Here is an 11,148-nt window from a genome sequence, read left to right as displayed (position 1 = left end):
TTCAACAATTGATCGTGGTGTATGAAGATTCCCTGGGATTAGAGAGTTTAATCCAAAGAACTATCCGGGTCTCCCAACGACTCGCTGCTTGCACTCACACCACTCCCGCTGTAAATCCTCCGCTCGTCTCACCATCTGTCGCGCCTCCAGCACCTGAACCCATGCAAGTTGATACATACCATCTCACCACCTCAAAATGACAACGCCGCATCAATTTACGTTTGTGCTTGTATTGTGGGGGAGATGGACATCAACTACCCACCTGTCCTGTTCGACCTCCTCGTCCAGCGGTGAGTACCATTCAATTACCTCATCAAACAGCACGTTTAACTAAGACCTGGGTGAACCTAAGACATTGTCAATCTTCTGTTTCAGTACAAGCCCTCATCGACTCCGGGTCGGCAGGGAACTTCATCAGCCAACAAACCCTCAATCACCTGAATGCCAAACGTCAACGCAGTCCCGTCGACCTGAGAATAACTACTATACAGGGAAAACCGCTGGGCCGAGGTCATGTCCGTTACTTCTCCCCCACATTCGTCCTTCGCGTTGGTCACTTGCATGTGGAGGACATCACATTTATGGTGCTGGAGGAGTCAACCGCTGACATTATCCTGGGACGCCCGTGGTTAAACCTACACCAACCGTACATCCATTGGTCAACTGGTGAAAACCTCAAGTGGGGTAAGAACTGCCATGAGAACTGCATCACCTTGCTTGTAAAGGTTCCTCAACCATCTTCTTCATCCAGAAAAACACCACTACCGGTCCAATCCACCTCAGTTGAAAGTCCAGTTCCTGGGTTATGTCATTGATCCCAATGGTGTGAAGATGGACCAGGGGAAGGTGGAAGCCATCACTCACTGGAAGCAACCCAACACCATCAAGGAGCTTCAGAGGTTCCTGGGCTGTGCTAATTTCTACCGCCGTTTCATAAACAACTACAGCATGCTCAGTTCACCACTCCCCTCTCTTCTCCGTAACCGGCCCAAGTCTCTGTCCTGGAACCCCACGGCCACGAACGCCTTCCATCAGTTGAAACTCGCCTTCCATTCCGCTCCAATCCTGGTCCATCCTGACCCAAACCGCCAGTTCATCGTTGAGGTGGATGCCTCTTCCACCGGGGTTGGAGCGGTACTGTCCCAGCGGCAGGGGGATCCTCCACGACTCCATCCATGTGCCTTCTATTCCAAGAAGCTATCCCCGGCGGAGCAGAATTACGACATTGGCAATCGTGAGCTCCTGGCGATTAAGCTAGCCTTGGAGGAGTGGCGACATTGGCTGGAGGGAGCAAAACTACCGTTTGAAGTCATCACTGACCACCGCAACCTCGAATATCTACGAGACGCAAAAAGACTCAACCATCGCCAAGCCCGATGGGCTTTATTCTTCACCAGATTCAACTTCAAAGTTACCTACCGTCCAGGAGATCAGAACAACCGTGCGGATGCTCTATCTCGTCTTCACCAGGCAGATCCCAATCCTGAAACTCCAGAACCTATCCTCCCTCCAGCCATGATCGTAAGCCCTATCCAATGGACCATCAACCAACAGATCCAACAAGAGAATCTTCTCCAACCTGCTCCACCGGGAGGTACAGAGGGTAGATTGTACGTTCCACCTCATCACCGAATCACCGTCTTGGACTTGGCTCACTCATCTCCGGGCTCTGGACACCCAGGCAGGAGAAGGACCCTCTCGCTCCTTCAACAACGCTATTGGTGGCCATCCATGCCTCAGGACATCTCCCGGTACATCAGGGGCTGCTCAGTCTGTGCCATCGCGGATACCCCTAGGAGATTGCCTGAAGGAAAGCTTGTGCCTCTGCCCATCCCAGAACAACCCTGGACCCACATTGGAATAGACTTTATGACAGATCTGCCTTCCTCTCAAGGATTCACCTGTATACTCGTTGTGGTGGATAGATTCTCGAAATCCTGTAAGCTCATTCCTCTCAAAGGACTACCAACGGCCTTCGAAACGGCAGAGGCACTCTTTCACAACGTCTTCCGCCACTTCGGTTTACCGGAAGACATCGTTTCTGACCGCGGACCACAGTTCCTCTCCCGGGTCTTGACCGCATTCTTCCGCCTCCTAGGGGTATCCGTCAGCCTCTCGTCAGGATACCACCCTCAGACCAACGGCCAGACTGAGCGGAAAATCCAGGAATTAGGGAGGTTCCTGAGGGTCTACTGTCACCGTAACCAGGACTGTTGGAGCCAGTATCTGCCCTGGGCCGAATACGCCCAGAATTCCCTCCTGCAGTCCACCACAGGGCTCACCCCGTTCCAGTGTGTGTTAGGATACCAACCTCCCTTGTTTCCATGGTCGGGTGAGCCCTCTGAGATCCCAGCGGTAGATCACTGGTTCCGACAGAGCGAGAGGGTCTGGGACTCAGCTCACGTGCACCTCCAGCGGGCAGTCCGGAGGCACAAGGAGCAAGCTGACGCCCGCCGATGACCCACTCCTCAATATCAACCAGGACAACAAGTTTGGCTCTCCACTCGGGACATCCGCCTCCGGCTGCCTTGCCGTAAGCTGAGTCCCCGGTACATCGGACCATTCACCATCGAGAGGCAGCTGAATGAAGTGACCTACCGTCTCCAACTCCCAGCACAGTACCGCATCTCACCATCCTTCCATGTTTCTCTTCTCAAACCCTTCACTGACCCTTTGTCTCCTCCTTCCACAGAACCTGGTGATGATGCCGTACCTCCTCCTCCTGCCATCGATGAAGACACCAACATCTACCGGGTGAGAGCTATCCTTGACTCGCGGCGACGTGGGTCCCAACTGGAGTACCTAGTGGACTGTGAGAACTACGGCCCAGAGGAGCGATGCTGGGTCAACCGCCAGGATATCCTTGACCCCAGTCTACTTACCGAATTCCACCATGAACATCCCGACCGTCCCGCTCCTCGAGGCCGTGGTAGACCCCGTCGCCGCCGTCGTTCCCAGCCGTCAGGAGCTGCCTGTGGAGGAGGGGGTACTGTCACGGCTACACAATCTGCACCTTCTGACACTAACACTTACGCCACGCCCACTCGTTCACAATCACCTGAATACTGAACACCTGTGCATCATCACCAGAGCCACATATAAGCACGCCAGTCCCATTCACTCATTGTCTGGTCTTGCACCGATCCCTACACGTCACTCGACGTCGTCTTACCTGAACATTGTACCTACTGTTGTCTTCATCGTCTTCACCTCCAGTCCTGGGTCCTCCGTCATCATCTGTGTCACCATCGTCATCTGCCAAGGAAAGTTATCATTGTTATACCTATCGTCAGTTCTACGTGTCAAGATTCCCTACCTGTGTCATCACCTGTGTCTGAAACCTCTGTTAATAAACACTGTTACACTTTACCTCATCTGTGTCCTTGTCTGTGTCTGACAAGCACGAGGAAAAAAATAGCGTGCAATGATCTGGTATCATATTGTTTCACAAAAGTATATAGCATAAATAATGCTGTAGAGCAGTGGTCTCAAACTGCCGGCCCGCGGGCCATTTACGGCCCGCCCTCCCCCTCTACCCGGCCCGCAACTGATCTCAAAAATAAAACATCATCCGGCCCGCTAAATTATTATTATTATTATTATTATTATTATCTAGTTGCTACCTCTCTGATATGCAAAGAAAAATTCGCCGTTCTAGGGGCATTTACATATCGCGTCACATCAAGTGGCCGCGCCGCATTCTTCTTTCCAATGCGCTTTCGCTCCAGTGGAATCTGTCGTTGCTATGCAACCATGAGCCGCGCTCTCAACCGCTTCTATTATGAGCGCGCTTGCCTAAATTACAGTAAAAGCACTCGACTTCAAGTCACAACTCACAAGCGTCTATTTAAATCACCGAAACACGTCCGATGCAACCATTAAACGTTACCGATGCTCAAACGGCATCTTGGACAAATGTGTCTCAGAAGAGTGTACAAATGTATTCAGGGATTGTATTTGTTCAGTACAGTGTTGTTCAGTGCAAGATTTTAATGTTATTTAAGCTAACATAAAGTAAGTGAAAATACTTCCACTAAATGTTCAAATCTAATAATGTGTAACAATGAGAGATTTTTATTTTTTGGCAAAATAAAGTTGATATATATATAGCTCCAGTTTTTTTGTTTATTTCTGACCCCTCCACGCCACAAGTGTTGCTGGTTTTGTTCCTAAATTACTAATTTTTTTTTCATTCCATGCACCTTGTTGGATGTGAGAAGTTGCACCAGACTATTGCAATTAATAGTATTATATTAGTAGTATTATTAGTAGTATTATATTAGTAATAGTATTATATTATTATATTACACTGTAACAATGAGAGAGACACTGCTGTTTACATTTAGTATGGTAAATGCAATATTTCTCATTTACTTCCAATTTCATTAGGCCTACTAACATATTATACTATAAATATTTTAAAGGAAAGTACATTTTCTGAAATGTTGTGCTTTCTTGCGCTTGAATGTTAATATGGCCCTCCTATGAGGTGTCAATCACAGAAACCTCCGCCAATTTGAGTTTGAGACCCCTGCTGTAGAGTGCTACAATAGTTGCTGTAGTAAGTGCGTTGTCAAACCGAGAACAGAAACTTGTACTACAGAGACGGAACAGTGTCTATCTTGCTCGGATGGACTGCATGTTCGGTTGGCGAGTCATTAGCGCGAGGATTCGTGGCAGCTTCCTATGAGGATGATTCCAGATAGACTTCTTAGTTAGCGGAAGTGCTTGGAATTCCTTTGGCCCTGAGGAAATCGCAGCGATCGCGAGTTTGATGGACATCTAGCGCTGAATGGTGAAACACTCTTTTCATTGGATTTAAAGGTATTTTCCGCCTATGTTTGCTCCGTGAGGAGTGAAGCGGTCTTTTAGTTTTTTTGACCACAACGTAGGCTACCCCAGCATCAAAAAGGCCTGCAACAAAGAACAAAAAACAGACATATTGAGTTATTTTTAGAGTTGGCTCATATTGCCAGCTTATTGTTTGGGTGCTCAAATTTTAAGGTTTATATCTGAAAAAAAGTGTCATGAGGACTATTTACTACAAATACCCCTTTTCCACCAAGGCAGTTTGAGTGCTGGTTCGGAGCCAGAGCCTAGTTTCAAATCAGTTCTTTGTCTTTCGACACACAAAGCACCAGCTCCGAACCAGAAAAAGTGGTTCGTAAGTAGCACCAAAACATTGCTGGGCTAGAAGTAAGAACCGCTTGCGTCAGGGGCTGGGGGCGGGGTTACCGTGACCAACAAGAAACTTGTGACCGCCATTTTTGAAATAGCAGCTAATCGAGCTAATAGCAGCTCAATCGTAATCTCCGTCTATATACAAATTACGGCGAGCCGTGTTTGGATGCCGATGTAGGTTCGCAAAGCCATGAGCATCAACAGTAGTGAAACATCCGCGATTGTTGATAGAAGGCTGGTTCGAGATGCATCGGAGCAGCGTGGACCAATTCGGCGGGTGCCGCGGGTCCGCTTGTAGAACATACGACTCCTTGTACTTTTGGATCGTTCTGATGTCATGTGCCGATCACTTTGCGAGAAGCCGATGCATCTCAAACGAGCCTGGTGTATTTGTGTTTGGCGCTGCGGCACTAGCTTTGCTGTGAAATATGAGACGTATACAAGACCTGGCTCTGTGCTGCTCTCTAGCCTGTGGAAAGGCAAACTGGTTCTTAGAAGGCTCGTCAGTTGAACCAACTCCGAACTAGCACTAGCACTAGCTCTGAACTAGCACCTGGTTCGTGCTGGTGGAAAGGGGGTAAAAGTGAATATGTGAAAATGTGGTAATTGATAAATCCATTATTTCAGTAGCGAGAAACATTAAAATCCCATTTCACTATTTATGTGAATGCAGTTTAGGGGAACCCAAGGAAAGACATAACAAACACAGTTACACAAAAACAAGTTAAAGTGAGTAAATAATCACCCTCAACCCATTCAGTTGAAAATACCAAGTTTATTAATTCGAACTCAGGGCGCTCTCTTACCTTTCTGAAAATAGGACAGGGTTAAAAGCGCTACAAAATCAATGTAAGAGTGTAGTCAAAAGTATTCCAAAAATAATCCAAAAGTAGTCAGATTACATTACCATAAATATGTAATGTAATGAATTGTGTTACTAACTACAATTTTTGTCATCTAATTTGGAATCAGTAACTGATTACAATTTCGAAGTAATCTACCCAGCTCTGCTTGTAACTGATTACAATTTCGAAGTAATCTACCCAGCTCTGCTTTTATCATTCATATCCTGACCGGAGCAAGCGTGTTTCAAGTTTTTATTGATATATTTCATATACTCTAGTGCTCCAAACAAGAACCAGCATTGTGTATGCACACATATTTCATCATGTCTTCATGCGGTACAATGCTGTAGACTGAAAATTTAAGAATGGACAAAAAAGTAACTATGCTTTTTTTTGCTCATAATCATATTGAAAATATTATTTGACATTTAAAATGTTGTTCCTCATTTTCAACATAGATCAATAGCTCTAGAAAGTTATAATGCTGATATGTTTATATATTTCTAAGAATAATTTATCAAACTGTATTTGCTTTGTTCATGATAGTTAGTGGTCTCTACTGATGTTTTGTGAATTTGTTGTCTTTGGGTTTTTTTTAAAAAATACATCAAAGAGATCTCAACTCAAAAAAAAAAGTTTTTTGTTTTAAAGATGGCGGTATTGCGTAACACATAACCTGATATTGCTGAGTTCAACATGTTCCTGGGTCAACATTTTTGTTGATCCTGGAAAAACATTCAAATCAACCAATCAGATTTGAGGGACAAGTTTACAGATTATGTCAAGTTTAGGCTTAAAATCATGAATTGATGCTTCTACATCAGCGTTATTCATCTATCATTTCCCTCTGATTTTTGGGATAACTTATGGGTAGGGTTAGGTTTAGGTGTAGGAATAGGGTTAAGACTAAATTTTCAGACTAGAATATTGTTCCAGGATCAACAAAATATGTTGACCCAGGAACGCATCTAACTCAGCAATATCAGGACATGCATTGCGTAACATTCTGCCAGTAGTCAGTGCAGGTGTGGAACTAGCCCTTCACTAGCAGGATAGTGGTATCACATGGGCTCAGATAGAGTTACATCATGAATAATTACACACTCACACTGAGATCAAACTCAGTAAGGCTCATTTCAGCCTTACACAAGTCACAAAATGGACATAGCCGTCCTGCCAAACAACAATCATCCAGAGAAATTCCTGCAGCTAGATGTGGGAATGCTGCCAGCTACACATGGAATGTTCCAGATTGGTGCTGCGTTGTCTCACCAAAGCCAGTGGCACAACAGGATGTACTCGCAGGTAAACTCTGTTAACATATAGACTCAAGCTGCTGTAGAAACAGTCTGACTGAGGAACAGAATTTGTTATCGGAACAGAATTTATTCAGTCTTTAGTCTTCATTTGCTTATAAAACACAATATAACTTAATACAAAAAAAGCGTATAATTCAATAAAAGGTAATGTTACTTTTTTATGGATTTTATTTTATTTCACCTAATTTAGCTTGATTTAACTCTGGACTTAATACACTCCTTTACTAGTAGTAGTAAACTTTAGCAGTACATTAATAAACACTTTTCTGTTTCTTTTGACTTTAGGTGTTTTTTTCAAAGTAATGTCTTCAGTTTGGTTTATGTCAGGGCAGTGAGGTGACCTAAAACTGTACATATTCTTAACTGTTGTGTTGCTGTTGTCTTCAAATCTGTCAGTCAAAATCTGTATTCATTGTCATCATTACACATACACTCCTGGTCAATTGGCCTCCCTTCTGACACAACATGCACGATGGTGCCCCCCGATTTCAATAACGAGCCTAATATAGGTAAAAACTTAAGCAATCAGTAAAATTATATGAAAAAAGAAGCTAATTATGAACAATAGGACAATTAAACAACAGAACAAAGACACACATTTTCAGGTAGGTCTAGGTTTAGTCTAGTATTCAAAAAAGTAATACTATGGAAATTGAATGAAATCATCAAATATTAAATAAATAAAAAATGCCTTGCCTTTTTGAAAAATATCCTTTCTTTGTTTAGTTTTTTGCTTAGTTTTTTTTTTTTTTTTTTTTTCGGTTCATCTATAGTTGTTTGCTGAATTATCATCTTTACGTGGGTTGTGCCTCGGCATGACTCCTCAGCACGGATGAATCTAATGTTTGCTGTCAGTCACTGCACTGGTGTGGATACTTAGATACGTAGATTGTAGTCATGAAGTATGACCAAAGTAAGAATTTTAACCAGAAAATGTCATTCGAACAAGTAAGTAACATGTCTGCCACTTTTATTCCGACCAACTGAGAAAAAAAATTACAATAAATCACGCTGCCAATGGTGAGTAAATATAATGACTGCTTGGCTCGGATCATGTCAAACAGTGCAAATTATTATTATTGTTATACTTTGTTCTTTGTTAATGTTAACAACATCAGCATTGTGTGACTGTGTGTATTAGTGTGTATTAGCATTACCTGTAGATTTCAATTTCTGTACTCTCTAATCTTGAACGTTAATTTGTCATACCATACAATCCGCCATCCAAATGATAAGTTAAATTATTGCAGCTGCTGTGCGAAAAAGTTGTACATGATCCGCCTCACATGCCATATAGCCTACAAGCTGGGACTCGTTCTTTATTTAAACAGACGTGACGCAATGACGCAAAGACAAACAGCGACATGCTTGATTTTCCTGCAAAAACCCACCAGTACCCCCCAAATTATAAAACATTGTGAATCGGGCTAAGGTAAAGAAATAGTTTTGAACACTGTCTGGTTATGTACTTGCTCAAAAATTTATTTTGCATCATTTTTAAAAAAAATATCCATATTTAACAAGTTATGAAGTAAAATATCTAACTTCCACCAGACCACCTTCCATATTCAAATTACAAAAAAAAATGGAACTGGCGTTCTGTCAGTCAAGCTTTTTCCATAAGTTGAATAGGGAAGGCGTAGGACAGGGATAGGCAACTCCAGTCCTGGAGGGCCAGTGTCCTGCAGAGTTTATCTCCATCCCTGATAAAAACTCACTTGCCTATAACTTTCTACTAATCCTAAAGACCTTGATTAGCTGGTTCAGGTGTGTTTGATTAGGGTTGGAGCTAAACTCTGCTGGGCAGTGGCCCTCCAGGACCGGAGTTGCCCATCCCTGGCGTAGGACATAGCGTAAGCGTTATGAACTGCGAGAGTTTTACACTTTCTTCATAAGTAGAATACAGACGGTCTGGCGGAAGCTAGGTATTTTAATTCATAACTTGTTAAATATGGATATTTTTTACACAAATGCATTGCTTCGCTTCAGAAGGCCTTTATTAACCCCCCGGAGCTGTGTGGAATATGTTTATGATGGATGCACTTTCTTCAGCTCATACTCGTTGATCCCGCTTAGTGCCATTATAAAGTTTGGATGCGTCAGGATATTTATTAATATATCTCCAATTTTGTTCATCAGAAAGAAGAAAGTCATATAGCCTACACCTAGGATGGCTTGAGGGTGAGTAAAGCTTGGGGTAATTTTCATTTGAAAGTGAACTAGTGTGGATAGTGGATTGAGTGTTTGAAGAGCATGGCATGAAAAGCCATTTACTGACATTGCCGCCTTTAGAATATGTGGCTACCACAGCGCATGTAAACGCAAACGTTGCTTTGCTGTCTTAAACAATTTCTGGCAACATTCATGTTAGTCTGATGTGTCTGTTGTGCATGTAAAAACGTAATCAGTGTTAAGCTGTCATTTTCCAGCAGCTCCAAAGTTATTTACAGCTCAAAATGTCTCTGGAAGAACGCAGGTCACATACTTTCTTGGAAGATGCACCAGCTGAATGGTTGCATCTTTCCTGAAAGTATGAGGTATTGAGTCTTGTAGTCTTTTTCTTAATGGCTATATGTAGAGCTGTCCTCTGATTGCTTTCATTCATTATGCTCTTCTGACAGTGGATGTAATGTAGTTCCCTACCTCTCCTCTAGGCTAACAATCTAGGCTTTTATCCACCAGTGCTCTTCCAGATGCTCTAGCGTCAGCTGGTGAGCCGGATTACAGCTCAAGCACTGGAAAACCAGGCAATGGCAAGCTGTAAAACAAGAGAACGCAGGTTATGTTAAAAAAAAGCTTTTGTAAAAAGTAAACATTTCTAGTGGCTAGATTTGACAGATCCCCTGATAATGTTGAACTATTTGTGTTAGTGTGTTGTGTTTTCACCTGTGGAAATGGCCGGATCCATGTCGATGTAGCTACGCACTATTGCGTTGAAGTTTTCAAAGGGCAAATATCCATGCATAATTTCAAAGAGCAAAACTCCCAGTGCCCAGACATGTGCTGGGCCAGCATGAAATATTGTGTGCCTTATGACCTCAATTGGGGTGTACAAGTCTGATCCTGTAAGCGAGACATACAGTTTTAGTGTTGAGCCATTTTCTAATCAAGAAGAAAATATAATGTGATACAAAAGGCACCAAACATGGTTACAGTAACCAAACACACCAACTCTCAAATCTTGATATTAACTGCTGTAAAAGGCCTCAGTACTGATGAGACGAGCACAGCAGAAATCCGTTAACTGTGGATAGTCACCAGAATGTTACCCGCCTGGATAGAAACCAGAGAAAACTCCACATTCATGGCAGTGTTTGACTGCTTGAACTGCCTAAAACATTAACCAGTGTGCTTTTCTTTCAGTGATGTCATCTGACATCAAGATGTAATCCTCCAAGCACCTGCATGGTTCAGGTTTCTCCATAATGAGCATGAAGCTGCTCTCATCCTGAATCCAGTGGTGTAATTTGATGATGTTGGGGCATGAGGGAGCTTGTCCCAACCAAAACATAAGTGTCACTTCTCCAAGCACAGGTTTGGAATGACCAGGCTAGAGAAAAAACAAACAACAACAGTTGTTTGACAGAATGCTATGAGTAACTCTTAAATTAGAAGATGGGCGGATGGACATTGCAGCTTTATGTTTGCTACTCTTGCTATAATCTGCACATTTTGCCAAATTACAACATCAAGATAACGGTCCACTCTGCACTTGGGGATGCACTTGATGGTGACCTTAATTCTGTCATTGAATATGTGGGTTCCCGCGTTCCCGCAGTTGGGTTTCTGGACAACTGACAACT

At 43.3% G+C, this 11,148-nt stretch overlaps 1 protein-coding gene across 1 annotated transcript in view; it reads left to right on the top strand.

Moving 5' to 3' along the window:
* The first annotated feature begins 7,184 nt into the window (after positions 1–7,184).
* Positions 7,185–11,148, top strand: part of LOC137028411 (major intrinsically disordered Notch2-binding receptor 1) — a 35,147-nt gene continuing 31,183 nt past the window's right edge. Inside the window, exon 1 of the mRNA XM_067397166.1 lies at positions 7,185–7,331. Within this exon, the coding sequence (XP_067253267.1) occupies positions 7,185–7,331 (147 nt within the window). The remainder of the gene's footprint in view (positions 7,332–11,148) is intronic.

This window comes from Chanodichthys erythropterus, chromosome 10 (genome assembly GCF_024489055.1).
Source record: "Chanodichthys erythropterus isolate Z2021 chromosome 10, ASM2448905v1, whole genome shotgun sequence".
Taxonomy (NCBI): Eukaryota; Metazoa; Chordata; class Actinopteri; order Cypriniformes; family Xenocyprididae; genus Chanodichthys; species Chanodichthys erythropterus.
Note: the sequence above shows the minus strand (reverse complement) of the source record. Positions and strands in the feature narration are given on the sequence as shown.